Below are 18,866 nucleotides of genomic sequence, written 5' to 3' on the forward strand. Positions count from 1 at the left end.
CATTAGATAATTAACAATTTAAAATCGAAAATTAATTTTATTTTACACTATTTAGTATTTAAAATATTATCAATTAGGTATTGCTTAAAATCAGTTCTAGTTATAAAGTATTAAAATATAAATTATTATCTAACAATAAGTAGGCGTGAACACGCAGAGCACTTAACGTATAATACGTCATATACTCATATATTATGTTATATATTTAAATCGATAATGTATTTAAGTATCGTGTTGTGTTGTGTGTGTGCCAAAAATATAAAAATGAGGTCTCGCAAAAAGAAAGTGCCCTTGATGCTCATCCCCCGTGATTATATATCGTACTGACGCATACGATTATTCATTTTTAATTTTAATTATAATTAAAACTTGACGATTATTTTGTTATTTATTACTGGGACTCGGGGACTGCCGTCTCTGAAATAACAGTTTCAAATTTTGAATAAAATGTTTGTTGTATAATCAATGGACCAAATACTTGATCATCTATATTTTAATTTTAATGAAAGTTCGATCAAAGTTGTTAAATGATAATAATTTTTAAATTTTAGCCGGTCGTACGTATTTTAAGTTAAAAATAAAATAAATGTAAAAATTATTTCCATCACACAGCCTAATTTAAAACAATTATTTTTTTTTGTAGTTTACGTCTTTTGGCAATGTCCGGTAAGACTAATTCGCACTTTTGAAAATTGGCCAACACGAACTGAAGTTGACTAATCACGTAATGAATTCGTCCATTATTACATAAATGCGCGAATGCCGTTTTCTTGTTCGTTACATTTCAAAATGACCGGCTCGGCGGGCACAGTAATTTTTATTTCCTATACACTATCAGACTGCCAGTCTGACAGGCGACGCTGTCTAAACTTTAATTCATTTTTCCATACAGAAAAAACTACATTTAAACGAGTGCGACACGCATTGGGTTGGGTCATGTTGAAACATTATAATAACAAGTAAAAACAAATGTGCTGGTCGTGAAATTTGTATTTTGTTCGAAATTATTTTCTGAAAATGTATATTAAAACGATCTATTACAAATTTAATTCACACAATATACTATGCCGTGAAATATACCAATTTTTAAGTTCTAATCTCTAATATAATATCGTAAACTAATTTAACTTTGGAGCCTTACATTACATTTTTGATAAAGCATTTTCAAACATTTTAGCATACAATTTTAAGTTTAGAATTAAATTTTTTTTGAATTGTCATTTATTTTTACGGTGTAGAATTGAGTTCTAGTCCTATATATAATTTGAATAATTGTTAAGTTTTAGTTTTCCACAAAGATTTATGTTTGTGCTAAAATAAAAAAACATTCCACGTTTCAAACATAACTGATTCGGTTTTCAATGTATTCACTAATTTTGCGTATTCGATGAAGTAAACATCCCACGATCACGATTGCCAAGAACTATTAAATTTTCAATCATTTTTATGAATTGAATTTATGAATATAGTACTATATCTATATGTATTAGTGTTTCAAATTTTTAAACGAGGCAATATATAATATAATAACAGCATGACGTGTGTATTTAAAAAGCGCGTAGCATAAAGTCTATAGGTACTTTATTATAATATAATATTGATAATAATGAAAAAAAACACTAAGGAATTATTAGATAATTATACTAATTGAATTAAAATAAATATTTAGTTATTTATTTAATTATTATTATAAACTCAATGGACGCAATCAAAGAAAACTAGACTCTAACGAGTATCATAAATATCACTTCAGCTAGCCTAGCATATATATATTAGTCTTTAGCGGTACTTTCCGAGCCCCTCGACAATAATTAGCCACCATCGGGCGTAACATCGTTTTATGGGTGACAAAATAATATAACGCCTTGAGCTGGGGGATAAGAAACGTTTTTCTCTTTCTATATATACATATATACTACTTTCTCTCTTTATTTTTCCATTCCACTCCTCCACGCGTATATTTTCGACTTTTGGGTTTTAATTAGCGTTTCGTGCGTGGTGGGGTCTTGTTGGCTGGCATGGTTCCTAATCGAGGGATGTCGCGTACGTTAATACTGTACCAGCCGCTGTGTGTTACAGTCGGAGGACGCTCATCTGGAACTAGACGTAGCACGAGACCGCGTGCGATCGTTACTGGACACGTTCGTGGACAGGAAAACGAGAACTACTTCCGTCTGGGAGACTTGGCAGCGGGCGTCAGCTGAAAACAAACTGGACAAAGTGCTCTGGTCGGAAACAATGTGCGAGAGCAGTAAGGTGAGTAAACCGCACCGGAGTACCGGACATCAATGTTTTTTAATTTTAAGTTAGGTATATTGGAATATTAAAGTTTGAGTTTTATAATATATTGTGTCACCCAAATTATGCTATAGCCTAAGACCTTTATTATACAAATTAGCTGTTGTATAAAAAACAATATTATTAATACTATACGCAGAATATCATTATGGTTGAAAAAATATTGTTCTGTGCCTGTTTTAGATAATACAATCAAACATAATTTTTAACTAAATTCAATAAACGCTCGAATAATCACTATATTAATAAAATAAATTTAAGCTATAGTGAGATTTCAAGAGAAAGTGTGGGCTCGTACAATAAAATGTTTTCAGTGCTCATTCAATCCCAATAACACAGGGGCTTAGTGAAAATAAGCGACAAGCCGTCCACTGACAGATATATTGCAGTAATGTTAAAACAAACACGTATTTTAATCTCTACAAAGCGTTGTTTACATTTATTACGCAAAGTATAAATATATATATTTAAATCTGAAAAATTGGGAACCAATGGTTATGGCGGTTAGGTTTACGTTGTTTGATGTGAAATGGAATAGATGTAAATAGTAGATTTTTGTTAAAAGAATTTTTTTTTTGAGTTTTTTATATATTATTATTTAATTATTTAAATAAAAGCAAAGTATTTCAAAAGTGTAGGTATGATATTTTTTAGAATTACGAAGATTAAGGTAATTTTCATTAACAAAAAACTAAAATAATACTTTGTTTCTTCTTTGAATTTGATTGATATAGTTTCAAATAATGAGTGTTTATGTTAAATTAATCTCTTTATATTATATACTTTCTAGAAATAATGAATTATGAAAATATATAATATTATATATTATATATACTATAATGTATTTACATGCAAATTTAACTTCTTGTAATTTATAAAGTGAAATAATTCTGTGTAGTTATAATTTATAGCAATTTATGTTTTTGCGATTTATATCATTTATCATATATATATATAAGCTTTTAGTTTCCATTTAAATAGTACCTAAAGCACATAAATAATATTCAAAATGTTAGGTCATGTTTTGCACTATTCGATTTTCTAGAAAATATAAAATATATTATAATTTGTTAATTATTTGTTAATAGTTTGATTAGGCTTTAAAAACAGCAAATGTGCAAAAAACGTCACAATTTATTAAGTAATATCATAACCTTCGTTTGAAGTTTTCAAACTTTTTAAATATAAACGAGTTTTATAGCGCGGTGGATTGATGCCAACGTCTATGGAACTAAGCAACTTTGTCTTTCCGCGTCATATGTCTACATGACATACACTGCTCGTCAAAACAGATTAATAATCTATTTTTTCTTTTTTAAGATTATTATTATTATACGATTTTTTTTTGTTTAATGATGATTTTTTTTTAAATAGACAGTAGATTGGGTTTCCAAATTGGAATCTCAATTATATCCAGTGTTGAAATCTGAACCGTCATCAATAGATCGACATATTTCAGAGGTTAAACAGAAGTTAAATAATGTACTACCGGAAGTTAAAAGGGCCCAAGACGATATCGAGTCCAGAATAAAAACAGCCGAAGAACTTATTGGAAAAGGTTAGTTTTAAAAAGTAAAAAGTAAAATACAACTTAAATTTAAGTTTTGTTACATTTCACAATAATATAATACCCAATAAATGCTATGTATTTATTATTTGGTTTAGGAAATATTCAAGGTGACAATATTTCTATTCCTCCAAGGTTAAAAGAACTTCATAGTCGACTTGTTGGAATCACTACAGAGTATCAGAATCTTTTAGATATGTTCTTATCATTTTTCAATTCTTTACAAGAAGTATGCTTTCTACTTACCATATTAAAATAATATCATTTTATACATAATATATATCTTATAAGCACCTAATTCTTTTTATTTATTTTCAAGTTTCATAATACAGTCAAAGAATCTGAAAGAGGAAGGCCTGCTGATATTTTCAACCATAAATTGAACGAAGTCGAAGAACTCCTTAAGAAACACAACCAATCCAGACAAGCAGTTTTAGATAGTTTTAAAACTGTTTATGCCGAAAATATTCGTTTAATGGATAAAATTAAGCAACAGGTAAATATTTTTTAAATTAAATTTTTTATTAACATGGTTAATATGTAATTTTTTAAGTATACTAATTTTAATAAACATATCGTAGACACTTACCTTTTTGATCTTTTTATGAAAAAATTTTTCACACTTTTTAAAATACGAAAAAAAGTTCATGAAACAGTCACTCCAATTAGATATTGTGTAATATTTTTAACAATGTAGTTATTCATTTTGAAAAATAAATATTAGAGCATACAATTAGTATTATATTATTAGTTATTACTTATTATTATTAAAAGATATGCATTTGTATGTTAAATTATAATCAAATTTAAAGGTTATAGTACCTACCTACATTATCTATCTGTGTTCTTTTACCGATTTTTACGATACCTACTAATTTTTAAGTATAGATGTTTTAAATACTCTTAACTCGCTTAAAAATTAAAAAACCGTAAAAAACAGACGAACTAACAAAGATAATGTTTTTACCTTCGTGTTTGACAATAGGTCATTTTATTCTAATATTTAAGTTAAATATATAAGATTGGTTTTACTGAATGAAAATGTGGTATTGGTATATTGTATATTTGTAAGACGAAGACAACATAAATAGCTGTAGCGTCCTCTTAATTTTGTGAGGTTTTTTTTTATTTCACAAAATGAATGACTATACGTATTGTGAAAAAATTATAACACTGTATAGGTTGTTAAGTGACTGTTTTATGAAATGGGCAATGTATCATGCAAATAAACTTAGAAATCTATCTAGAAAATAAAATATAAATTTTGTCTATCCAGGAACCTCAAAAATCTGGAGAGCAAGATATGTATGTCGTTCGTTATTTAATGGAAAACGAAAGAAACCTTTGGGATCAATCATGCGAAATTTATTGTCAAAAAATCGAACAACAGCAACAATTAAGTCAGTTTGACAATGATCTCATTCAGATCAACAACAATTTGAACGATCTTTCGCAACAACTTTCATCTACGCGAGGACAATATGGTGCAAATTTAGCATCTGCCAAATCAGCCTCACTTGCTTTTCATTATTTCGAAAAAACTATATTAGTTAGTCATAAAATTTAATTAAATATTATAATAATATTTCTGAACTATGACTAATATATTTTTATTTATAGCTCTTAGAACAACGAATTGAAACATTCATTAATGCTGCAAACTCATTGATGAATTTCGATCATAATAAGTCTGAACACATCCGAGAAGAATTAAATAAATTGAAGTCTAGATGGGATACTTTCCAAGAACAAGTGTTAGAAAGTCGAAAGCATATTGATCTGTGTGTTCAATATTTTACGTTAATTAACGAAGTAATTACTTAAATCAATTATATATACATATAATTATACACACACACACACATGCATAATTGTATATATCTATATAATTTTCGTAATTTACATTTGATTTATTGATTTATAGGCACAAGATTGGTTCCACGAAGGAAGTATTCTTCTTATGAATATTGCTCGAAAATCAACCGAAGTCAAAACAAGTGAAGAAGCTTCAGCATTATTAAAAGAAATTGAAATATTTTTAAAACCTGGTGATATAAGACAAGATGAGAGATTAAATCAAATACATGAACTTAGTATTCAACTTTTTGGAGAACACGCAATTGCTGAAGTGCCCCAAGTTGTTACGGAAAATAAAGAACTTCTTGATTCATTCTCTATGATTGCAAAAGAGTTAAAGTCTTTTGACGATAAGCTTAAATCTAAAGAAAAATATGAAATCAATAGTGAAGTAAATCAAATAATTACTAATACTTACGAAGAAATAATGACATCCACATCAATAACTAATGTAAATAAAATATTATATTTTTTTTCTAATAAAAATGTACCAAAGTATTTTTATGATATAATACGTTATATAGGGCGTGTCACTAAATGAAGATAATATCCCATCGTCAAAGAAAATAAAACTTGAAGAAATCATTAAACCTAAACCTTCAGTAGTTGTACCATTACAAGATAACACGGTTGATGAAGGGAAAACATTTACATTTGAATGCAGGTAAAATTATTTATTTTTTTTAAATTAATTTATATATTATGTTAAAGTTTTTTAAATTCTTAAAAACTTAATAATCAAAAATAGCATTGAAGGCGAACCTTCAAAAGTAACTTGGTTCAAAGACAATATTTCCATCGATAATAATCCAGACTATCAGACATCTAAAATTGGTAATCGATATATACTGACAATCGAAGAAACGTTTGTAGAAGATTCGGCTAAATTTACATGTCGGGCCGAAAATGATTCTGATGTTATTGAAACAAGTGCATATCTATCAGTTAAAGGTAGGATAATAATATCAAATATTATGAACGAAATATAAACATATAATATATTATACTCGTAATATTATAATTTATAACCATCGAATTTTTATCAAATACATTTAATTATAGAATGTGCACCTGAACACCAAATTAGTCCATCTGTATTTACAAAATTGCTATCAGATTTGATAGTAAAAGAAGGTGATGCTTGTTCGTTTTCTTGCAAGGCAGAAGGTAATCCTCTCCCAACAGTGCAGTGGTATAAAGATGACATTTGTATAGATAATAGCCCTCAATACCAAATTACATATAATAATGGCGAAGCGTTGTTAAAAATTGAACACACCAATTCGTCTACCCACGGTGGAAAATATACCTGTGTTGCCACTAACAGACTTGGTTCAGATTCAACTACTTCTATGTTATTAATTGACGGTAAGTAATATTACGGTTTATTTTTGAATAATAGTTCAACTGTTTTTATAACATTGGGGTGGCTTCTAGCTCTGGAAAAGTCTGAAGATGGGCCGACGTTTATTGTGCCTCTATCTAACGTAATGGCTAGAGCCGGTCAAAAGTTGAAATTGGAATGTGAAGTTGAAACGAATAAGCCACCTGTATTGATTTGGTTTCACAATGGGAAAGTCATGAAAGAAATAAAAGATTTCAAGGTAAATTAATAACGCATATTGGATATGTATGAATGTTTTTTTTCTTTCTTCCTTGTCTAATATATACTCAAAAACTACTAAACCGTTTTAAATAAAAGTCATATAACTTATTTTGACTGGATGTAATAATTATCGTTATAATTTGTAAAGGTTTCTGAAAATCGTGGAAAAATTAATTTAATTATTCCGGAAGCCTATCCTAAAGATGCAGGCACTTATAGTTTAACCATCAAAACGGAACACGGTGAAGCAACCAGTAGTTGTCAAGTATCGGTGAAAGGTATACTACCAAATGAAACTTCCGATTCGGAAATTGCAAGTGACTTGGAACCGATCAAACCGTCAATACCGTTGCGCTTAAAAGAACAAACCGTTTTGGAAGGCGGAAGTGTTCATTTAAAATGCGTAATTATTGGACAGCCTGAACCCGAGGTAATTAATAAAAAACTACAAAAATACGTAATAATAAATAAAATATGGTATAACAAACGAATAATTAGGTTATATGGTATCACGATGGAAGACCCGTTAAAGAATCCAAAGACATTCAGCTTTTATTCCAAGGCGATCAGTGTTCACTTATAATCAAAGAGGCTTTTATCGAAGACGCGGGGGAATACAAAGTAGTGGCTATTAACTCGGCCGGAGAAGCCAGCAGCACATGCGTATTAAGTGTTGAGCCAAAATCAGGTATACGTCATAATAAAATAGATTTTTGTCTATTACACATAATGTAATTTATAAACAATTTTATTTCCAATTTAATTTGTTTTTAGTACCTGATATAGACGAACATGTGGTTTCGCCAAAGTTCACCAAGCTATTATCGGACGTATTGGTGAGGGAAGGTGATTCTATTACTTTAGAATGTAACGCCGACGGCTGTCCGAAACCCGATTTTAAATGGATTAGGAATACTGTGGAAATCAAACCCGACCAAAGGATAACAGTAATATGCATAATAATTGGTTTTGCTATAATTATCTACGATATATGTTTAAATATTATCTATAGTTGAGTACGGACGAAGATGGTACGGCGACACTTCACATACATAACGCTCTGCCGGTTGACAAAGGACAGTATACCGTGATAGCAGTGAACAAAGCCGGAGAAGCCAAGTGTTTTTCACACGTAATCGTAAAAGCTATTTCGACGTTTGAGTCGGCAGTCAAGCCCTCGACGGATAAAGTCCATTTCGAAGAGAAGTTGGAAACACCGTTATTTACCGAAACGTTTTCGCCAAACGTGAACGTAGTCCCTGGCGAAAGTGTGAAATTCGAATGTATCGTTGTTGGCAAACCCGCTCCAAAGGCAAGTACCTATATAGCCCGATCACTCGACAGTGTATTATTATAATAGCGTACAATGCGTACATGTCACAATGCACTGAGACTAGTAACAATAATCGCAAATACGCATTTTAGGTCCGCTGGCTTTTCAACGAGAAGCCGGTAAGCGGAAAATCGTTCTTAGTGTCTACCAGTGGCGATCGTCAGGTACTCACCATTCCCGAAGTGAACGCTGAACACGACGGAATAGTCGAGTGCGTGGCCGAGAACGAAGCAGGCAAATGCAGATGCGTGTCTTCGCTTAAAATAAAAGGTATATGGCATACCGCATACATGTTATTATTATTATTATTATTATTATTATTTTAATTTAATAACCCAAAGCAAAACCCTGTCGAAAATATTTTATTTAATTATAATCTTAAACGCACCTAACGAGTATGTTATAGTAGCGTTGGGATATAAAGATTATAAACTATTCTTGTCACAGTGTTACACGAAAGATGTCTGAGTAACGGTGTTCTAAAAATATAGCTTGTGCCATCGTTCGCATCCAACGTATGCATTCCCGTTGTACAGTCACCGTACACACACACACCACACACTACAAACCCTGTGCATCTGTCGTTCGTTTTATAAAATAAAATATATATTTCGGCCGTTTCCTTTTTTCTCATTTTAAAAATCGTTCATTAACTTATCGGTTTATTTAAATATATTTTTTTTAAATAGAAAGTGAAGTTGTTCCATTAACCATGGCCTACAACGGTGGCGGTGATTTAAAACATACGGTTTCCGAAGTTTATGAATCCAGTTCGAAATTCGAGTCGAAACAATCAACGTTCATGTCGTCATCGTCATCGATCAGTGGCGACAATGCTCCTAAATTTAAATTGGATTCTTTCAGTTTACAGTCGGAAAAACAAAGCAGACAGTTTGGAGACAACGCTCCAGTACAGGTCCGTTCAAATGTTACGATAAATAACATTAATTTGAAATTTTTTCTTTATATAACGATTTTTTATAATTATTATGAAATAAATGTTTAGTCCGAATCGTTACGAACAGAAGAGTACCATAACACGGACGGACAGGAAAGTCAACATGTGAGCGATCTGAGTTCCACCAATATATCCGAAGAACATCAAACTTCATTTTTCGAACGAGGCCTATACAACCAAGGTGGTCTCGTTAAGGACACCTCACAAAAATCGTTGCTTGAAAGAAATATTTCGAAACATACCAGGAAAGAAATGGCACCACGTTTCGTGTCGGCTCCACAAGGAAAAATCGCTGAACAGGGAAGAGACGTTTTTTTGGACGCAATAATAGACAGTTATCCGCCATCCGACATCACGTGGAGCAAGAACGGTATCGAGTTGATTTCCGATGGTGTCAAATTAATAATAACCAACGAAGTCAACAAAACTCGGTTGGACATTAAACGTCTTACCGTAGAAGACAGTGGCCAATATACGTGCAAAGCTATGAACGCTGCTGGAGGCACAAGCTGTACAACAGACGTCATTGTCAAAAGTATATGATTTTTTATTTTTTTTGTTTTTATTTTAGAACTTTTAGTAGCAACTATTATAGTTTTCAACAATTACAGTTTGATACTAGATAATATATATAGCTCAAGTATATGATTAAATATATTTATAAATTGCATGAAATATTGATAATAAGCTACCATGTTTTTTACAGAAAACGTGTTTCCACCCGTCATGTGCCGAAGACTCTTACCGAACACTGTTGCTGAAGGCGAAAGAGTAGTTTTAGAAATTGAAGTAGCCGGCACGCCTGAACCAACAGTGAGTTGGTTCAAAAATAATCAACCACTATCGACCACGTTGAATTTGTACAGATTAAGACAACAGGGGAATTGCAGTGCCGTAGTTATTGAAAAAGGTAAAAACAATGAACGTATAATGAAAATTCGAATTTCTATGTAACTTAAATAATTTGTAGCTACTACGGAACATGCTGGAGAGTACAAAGTCGTGGCGAAAAACGAAGGCGGAGAGGCGGTAAGTTGTGCGGATTTGAGAGTGGTTCAGCCTTTACCTGATATCGGATTAAATTTGTTACCCACATATGCATCGAATGACAACACAGATAAAGTGAATGTGGTGAGTTATACACAATTATAATTATGATTATATTTACAATTTTATTTAAAATATTTAATAGTTATTCTAAAGTTTATAAAATATTATATATTATAATTACTGTAAATGTTATGCAATTGCTTTTATTCTTATCATTTTTTCTTTAGTTTTTTCATATACTCATCATGTGATAAGTCCAGTAAAAATGTACTTTACATAACTACATTTCATAAATTGAAAAGTTTTCCTATCAGCATATTTTTCACATTTTAATGATAAAATTTTTTTTTTTAACAAATAATATGATCATGATAAACCACTAATTTTTGTATAATAATTAAATAGCTTTTTATCTGTATTTATACATTTATGAATTGCGACAACATATAAGTTTAGTATTATACACAAACTTTTAAAGTATTCCCTTTCTATATAAATTAAACATAGATTTTTATTTGTATACAATCATACTCATAAAGAGTAACCCACAATGACGTTTCAATTACCAATATTAGACAGAATGTAATCCACATAATATCACATTTTAAAATAATTAATCTTTATGGATAATTTTATGGAAATGGCTATATTATTCATATCCATATCAGTTGATACAAATAAAATGTATATATTTAAATTCTATATATTGCCTTATTGAAATGTTTTTCTTAAGTTGTTTCGATATAATTGAAAAAAATATATACACTTTAGGTCATGATACGCATAAATATAAATAACAATTTTAATAATTAGGTTCGGTATTTTTTTAATTCATACGGTATACCTGATAACGAATTTTGAATTTTGAAAATCTAGCATTTATTTATAATAATATTATTTAATAAAACACAAAACCAATTTAGGTGATCTACAAATTACATTAATACAATTTTATCAAACTGATTCATATTGTTAAATTCCAAACCAAAAATGTAACGTTATATTATACTGAAAATAATATATTATTAAGTTATCGATCCTATTTAATACAAAAATGTATTATTTTTGTTATTTATTGCTGAATATATTATCAACAATAAATATTTATTCAACAATAAAATACAAATAAATGTTTGTTAAATGTCATAATATTGCTTCCAATAAAATAAATATAAATATAATATTAATGTAAATTATGCATTAAAAATTGAGCTTTATTTAAAATATTTATTTTCTGAATATATAGGATTACTACAAAAGTATTGTACCGATGAATCAATCTAAACAATTGAATATTATTAGCAAAACACAAGAAAACTCGCATTTTTCTAAATCTGTCTTCGTTCAAGAATCAATAAACAATACTAAGGATGTAGTTATGACTGTTAACCGTTCCGAAACAAACGATTTTGATTTAAATTCGAATAATACAAACGCTAATTATGAAACTACTGAAAAACAGATATCAGTTCAAAACGAAAATATCGAAAATGGATCGATAACGAAAAAAAGTGCACTTCAGTTCTTTAAAAATGTTATCGAAGATAATAAAGTTGAAAAATCCAGTAATTCAACTATTGCGTCCTCGACAGGAACATACAAAAGAGAAAGCCCCGTAGACAAGTTCAATAATAATTCAAATAATTTTGTATCTGTGAAGTCATATAATATTGAAGAAAACGTATCAAATAGCTCGTTTAAACAGTCAAACGACGCGGAAGTCATTTTAGAACCAGGTCCACCGCCCACTTTTGATTATATGCCAAGAGCACAATCTGTAAAAAAAGATCAAATGACTGAACGGTTGAGAAGACTATCAACAAATCAAAAATTATTATCACCCGAACAAATTCCGTCCGGTGCTGTTAGAATATTTCCTGATGTAACCTCCGAGGTAAAACAAGAAGTTTTTGAAGAAACTTGTGTAAAAAAAGAAGTAATAAAATCTGGGTTATCTGATAATACAACAACACATACACATTTAGCTACATCCCAAGCTCCTCTACCACATAGTGAACCTCATGTTCCACTGTTGAGACCTCAAGCTGACATAGATGTGCGACCAGGTTCTCCGAGGCCTTCTGCCGAAGCTATATCTATGGAAAAGCTCTGGACAAAAGCGCATTCTTCACACGTTCAAAAAACTCCAGTGTCATTTTCACCGGTTCATATGAAAACATATTCTTCGTCGGAAAGCCAATCGTTTGTTTCGGAGACTATAGAAAAAAATGGTGAGCTAATAAAAAATGAAAGCAAAGAAGAGAAACAGGGTAGTCTAAAAATAGACGATGGTGTTAAAAAAGTTTCTGAATCGTTTTCAGAAATTTCAATAGGTCCGACAAAACACGTCGAACCTCCCCGAAATGAAATCAAACGCCCGGCATCAGCACATTTGTTTAATGAAGCAATATCTAAAGATTCTTTCTTCGGTAATAAAATCCAAACACAACATTTTTCTGAAGAATCATCACAAATTAAAACGAGTTCTATGTATGACGTAAAATCCAATATTTCTGAAAATATAGAAAGAAACAGTTTCAATGCAAAATCCGATCGTCAACTAAAAAGTAATCAGTCATACGATAGAAATATGCAAAATACATATCAATTTTTACCAGAACGGTCAATAGGGCCAATAAAACATGTGGAACCGCCGAGCAACGATAAAGTAAGTTCTAATTTTACACGATCACATAGTGTAGAAACTGCCAGGGAAAAGCAATGGGCGTCTCAATCACCAGTAGCTTTTAGAGGACCGCCTCAAAATAAAACATATTCATCGTTTGAAGCACATTCAAGTTTTTCAAAAAGCTTAGAAAAAGACGGTGTGTTAGTAGCCTCCGAATTTAATGAAGAAGGCGGTCGAGTAGTGGACGATGGCGTTCAAAAAGTATACGATTCGTTTTCAGAACGTTCAAAATTACCATCAAAGATCGCCGATCTTTCAAAAAATACCAACAAATCAAATTCTATAAAAACCATGCAAAAAATGTTCGAGCAAACTGGTTCATCGTCTACGGTGTCAAATGTCGCTTCAAACATAAGACCTTACAGTAGAATTAAATCCCGAGCAAGTGATAGCGATTTCGAGAGTGAAGCAGAATTATCAAAATACAACGTAGAGCAAAAAGTTTCGGAGAGCTATAATAGTTTTGAATCGAAAATGTATTCTTCGAAAACTCAATTACAAGAAATCAAAAGTACTTCGATGATTATGCAAAGTCCAATTAGGGAAAGTGGTTACGCGGCTGACACGGACGAACCTAGGGGCTTTCAGAGCGAAGCAGTAGCTAATAATCAAACGTTTAACTCCAAGAGGAATTCGGGGTTTCAAAGTGCTTCAATAAAGAAGGTTCGATGCGTGTTTGAATGATCGATTGAACTAACTGTGTTTGTGTTTAATCCTACATAATTTAAAGAAAAAAAAAATTCACGTCATTTTTATATTTTCTACGTAGATATTGTTTGTATTGAATGTTTGCGCAGGTTTCTAATGTTTTTTCCACACATTTTGTTTGCATACTCCGTTTTAACACAATAAAATAACTTTGGTTTAATAATAATAATAATAATAAAATATTTAGCACTGAAAAAAAAATGATTCACTGTGTATCGGGACGCTTTTTTTTTATGCCAATCGCAATAGTAATTCGATGTCGTTAATCAGTGTTAGTCGTTTCGCAGGCTGAGTTTTTGGAAAACGAACGTCGTCAACCGAACCGGGCACATCCTATGCAGTGGGCGAACCAGTACAATCAACATTGTCGGGCTCAGGTCCGGAGCCCCGCGAAATTTGTCAGGGGCGAATTCCGAGAGAGCGATTATGAGAGCGACTACGAGTGTAGGATACAACCAATATGGCGCCCGAACGACTCGGAATCGGAGGAACCGGTATACAAGCCGGTCAGACCTGGTTTCAAGACTCCCGTCAAAAAAGTCGAGGGGTCGCGACACTTGCAGCCAGTGAAATCGGTGGCGGCGCCGGTGGAAGCTTTCGAATTGAAACCAGGATCGCCGCCCGAGATGGGTTTCGCGCCGTCGCCGGACGTACACAGATCGGTGAGCTTTGTCGAGTCCGAATGCAACGAAAGCGTGCAGAGGACCACACACTTCCTGTCGTCCGACGGTCGCGGTCACGGTCACGGGACACTGGAGCGAAACGCCGAGGCGAAGCGGCTGCAAAGGGTAGATGAAATGAGGAAGAGATTCGAACAAAAGTCACTGTGTCCGGCCGAATCAGGTTCGGTGCAGCAGGCGGTCTCGTCACAGCTCACGCAAGGTATCGAAATCGATCGGGCTATTGTTATTGTCATTATTTATACGCTTTGGCATTATAATGGTCAGTGGACGATACATAATAAATCAGCTTTGTGCATAATGATAAGGATAATAATATGTATCATATATTTTATTAAAATGTGTATCTATTGTATAAGACAAAAATAATAATTACTGCCTAATATTATTATACGATTAGGTACTAACCAAATCGATTTGTCCCAAACCGGAATTCCGTATTTCAAACACGATTTCGGATATGAGTTCGGTGTAGTGTATCCCGTGAATGCGAGAAACGGTAACACGGCTAACCCGACGGATAGCGTCAACATACCAGTGATACACGAGTTTTCCAAAACCGTTCGGGCGCAGACATCCGAGATGTCTAATCCTAACACGCACCGAGAACATTTTAAGACAATAACAGGTGAAGGACTACTTATTCTGTTCGGTATTCTTGATTTCACAAATATGAAACTGTTCATTAACCGTATATTTACGCGTATTACTCTATAATATAATATACTTTATAATACTATTATACTACTTTAATACACATACTTCATGGAGTGCATATTGTATAGATTATATTATAATTTGCTGTGGTGCTATCGGCTGAACTATACTTTAATATTATGGTGTATTTTTATATTACTATTTACTAAAGTATGATCATAATAATAATAATCGTTATTATTATCATAATCATCATCACTCTATAACTGACACTGTGTCGCGTTTGGTTTAATATAATATTCTTATATTCTTGATTATTTCTGTACGGTAGCTTGTAGAGTTGTAACATTATAATATTGATTCGACAACGCAAAGAAAACGATCGCTTATTGTTTGTGCAACGGCCGACTGCAGTTGTATTCTACCGCTTTCGACTGTTTTGGTAAAATATTATCTTCGTTTGTAAGTCACGTGCAAGTATATTCTGTTACTATCGTGTTGTTATTATTTTTCTTTTTAACCTTCTGCTTGTACTAATCAATAAATAATAATCAATGCACGAGAAACCTTTTTACGTTACCTATATACTCTTGAGTTCGCTACCACAAATACTATACTACCCCTGTACATTATCAATAATATCCCTCACTTGCTTATATTTTCAGATGGAACCGTTATTAGCCCCATTTACCAAAAAGAACTGAGCGTCACCGAACACTCGGATCCATCGCACAGTTCACCATTTTTCGCAACCGTAAGCATAACTACGATACAATCACTATATACAATTGATACTAGCAAATATAAGCAATAATAAATCGTCCTTATATACTTAACCTGACCAGTGCTAAGTGGTCATAAATCAAATACTTCAATGTTTTGTTACCGCTGAATTCGTATTTTATTCACGATGCAACATTTTATCTAGGATTTATTTTACAATAAATATTTAAATACTATAAAAATTAATGATTTTGAAAAAAATAATATGAATCCACATTTAATTGTTATAAAATATTATGATATTTCTAAAACAATTTTGTCATATTATTGTGATTAAATAAAATATAAATAATGCATTTCTGATCAACAGTTAAGTATTATTATTTTAGCATTTATCACGTCATAATTATTCGTTTTAATTAAGATTCTGCCTTTTAAAAAATGCTTTCACAACGCATGGTACAATAAATTATAGTGTATACCTACGCATAAAATTATGAATAAAAAGTTTAGTATAAAATGTTTAAATTGTTCGTCGACAAAATAAAATTAGTACATAGAAAAATAATATTAAAAGTACAACGAATTGTTCTAAAATATTGTATTCCCTTAATTTTGATTTAAATAACTATTTAAGTATAGAATTATAAATAAATATTCAAGTCCTAAAAGCACTTTCATATACATTTAAAATGTTTTTATATACGCAATTGCCAGTTATTCGGTAGTTCCACCTGTCAGACTTGAATTTTAAGTGGGAAAAATCTCACGCAAGACGTAAATAAAATGTCGATTTTTATGATCTTATTCGTCTAACGAAAACATACTAATGACCATAATTTATTATTTGTGACTATATGTAACAGTATGTGATTGATGTGTTGCAGCCGTTAAAAGACATAGCTGTAGTTAGCGGCAAGCCTGCCAGATTCGAGTGCATAGTGCAAGGCGAACCCGTCAGCGAAATCGTGGTGGTCGTGCAACGGCCAAGTGCTGGAAAACTCGGACTGTTACCAGGCGCAATACAGGAACGGCGTGTGCAGACTGACGATACCCAGGACGTACCAATGTGAGTGCCTCCCTCGCTCGACCGACTAAAATGTATAGGATCAGATACGGTTATATAGGTTATTTTTTTAGAAACATTTTTGGAAAATGTTATTCAATGATGAGATTTGGATTTCGAATTGATTAAATGTTAAGCCCAACATAACAATATAGTATTTACGGTTGACGCGTTATGGGCATACCACCTAACGGGTCATAAAAAAAGTTCCACCGTACTTACTGTTTGTTTTTAAACAATTTTTCTCGTACCGTTTCAGTCAATGCCGGATCGTACTCGTGCACCGTGTCCAATTACCTGGGGTCCAGCAGCACATCGGCCGATCTCCGAGTGTCAGGTGAGTCTCGCACGTTCATTCAACATTAAATTCATGTATGGGCTTGTACTTCTTTCTCTTCGAATACAAAAAATTACTTCCGGTTGGCGCGGTGGAGTTTTCGAGATTCTTATTTTATTCTTTAATAATAATAATAATTTAATATATTATATAGTTTTTAACATAAATTACACAATTTTGTTTGTAGAACGTTAAGACTTATATAAACGATTCAGTTTTAAGAAAGTACAATATTGTTTAGACTTTAGAATGTATAGTGTTGTCTAACTACAAAATATGTCAAACCTATTTATTAATATCATTAACTTTGATATATTATACATATATATATTATATTAATGTTTAGTTTTTTTTCTCGCAATTGTAACGAATAGCACCGATGTTTACAATTTCACTATGAAAATAATAATAATAATATTAATAAAGTAATATTATTGTTTTGTAACAATAAAAAGTTTCAATAAACTTTTTAAATTGGTTATGGTTTCTTCTTTCTTCCTATCTGTACGCTCTCGTGTGCCTCTATGCCTTACGCTTGCAGCAGTAAGTAATTAAGTAATATTTATATTATGGTCCGGTTAAATGGCAAACTTTGTTTTTTTTTGTCTATTAAAAGCACGTTTACTTGTAATAACACGTTTGCTATATTTATTAGCGAATAAGTGCGGTGGTATATAAATGAGCTGGATTCGTATACGTTAAGCCGCACGTGTTTGATGTGATGATTTCAAAACGTTTACCTAATGTTTAATTTGTTCAGATGCTAAAGTTATTAATCGAAAGCGAAATGTCGCCAAACAGGAGTATGTTTACACTGTTATTTTATTATTTAAAATACACGTATGACACGCATTGCGGATAGTGGCGCCGCCGTTGAATAAAACATGCCACTAACGCGGTAACTGGTAGGACGCAATAGCGTAACCATATATTGGATTTGTACTACACACATACGTAGGAACATCAGTTTTACATTATTTAGTGTGACAATATGTTACAATAAGTTTTCGTCGAGTCACTTACAAATACGATTATGACGTGAACGCAAAACACAACTTGTTGACAGAAAATACTTAAATCGGTTTCCAAGACGTGTTTTAAGACGTGAAACTCTGTAAACAATAAAGTACATTACGCAATTGTTTTTCCCGAGTTTTACGCATATGTGGAAATTATACATCATGTTTTAATTACATACTTTGACTAGATGACGTACAGTAAAAGGATGTAGTCTACTCGTGTTTTATATTTATATCATCATCATAAATGTTGCTTATCTAGTTGTTTATCGTATTTAACCATTTTGAAAATGATATATTTTATACATATATTATAAT

General features: G+C 31.8%; 1 protein-coding gene across 1 annotated transcript in view; it reads left to right on the top strand.

Moving 5' to 3' along the window:
* Positions 1 to 18,008, top strand: part of LOC132921876 (titin) — a 55,874-nt gene extending 37,866 nt beyond the window's left edge. Inside the window, 27 exon segments of the mRNA XM_060985116.1 lie at positions 2,080 to 2,256; positions 3,673 to 3,856; positions 3,964 to 4,094; positions 4,185 to 4,361; positions 5,142 to 5,414; positions 5,486 to 5,677; positions 5,790 to 6,173; positions 6,247 to 6,386; positions 6,471 to 6,673; positions 6,785 to 7,090; positions 7,160 to 7,326; positions 7,477 to 7,758; positions 7,827 to 8,016; positions 8,103 to 8,275; positions 8,341 to 8,640; positions 8,754 to 8,931; positions 9,351 to 9,577; positions 9,668 to 10,154; positions 10,326 to 10,529; positions 10,590 to 10,750; positions 11,916 to 14,021; positions 14,354 to 14,948; positions 15,147 to 15,374; positions 16,069 to 16,157; positions 17,014 to 17,097; positions 17,099 to 17,195; positions 17,452 to 18,008. Coding sequence (XP_060841099.1) covers positions 2,080 to 2,256; positions 3,673 to 3,856; positions 3,964 to 4,094; positions 4,185 to 4,361; positions 5,142 to 5,414; positions 5,486 to 5,677; positions 5,790 to 6,173; positions 6,247 to 6,386; positions 6,471 to 6,673; positions 6,785 to 7,090; positions 7,160 to 7,326; positions 7,477 to 7,758; positions 7,827 to 8,016; positions 8,103 to 8,275; positions 8,341 to 8,640; positions 8,754 to 8,931; positions 9,351 to 9,577; positions 9,668 to 10,154; positions 10,326 to 10,529; positions 10,590 to 10,750; positions 11,916 to 14,021; positions 14,354 to 14,948; positions 15,147 to 15,374; positions 16,069 to 16,157; positions 17,014 to 17,097; positions 17,099 to 17,195; positions 17,452 to 17,558 — 7,842 coding nt within the window. The 3' untranslated portion in view covers positions 17,559 to 18,008.
* Positions 18,009 to 18,866: the final 858 nt, after the last annotated feature.

This window comes from Rhopalosiphum padi, chromosome 2 (assembly GCF_020882245.1).
Source record: "Rhopalosiphum padi isolate XX-2018 chromosome 2, ASM2088224v1, whole genome shotgun sequence".
Taxonomy (NCBI): Eukaryota; Metazoa; Arthropoda; class Insecta; order Hemiptera; family Aphididae; genus Rhopalosiphum; species Rhopalosiphum padi.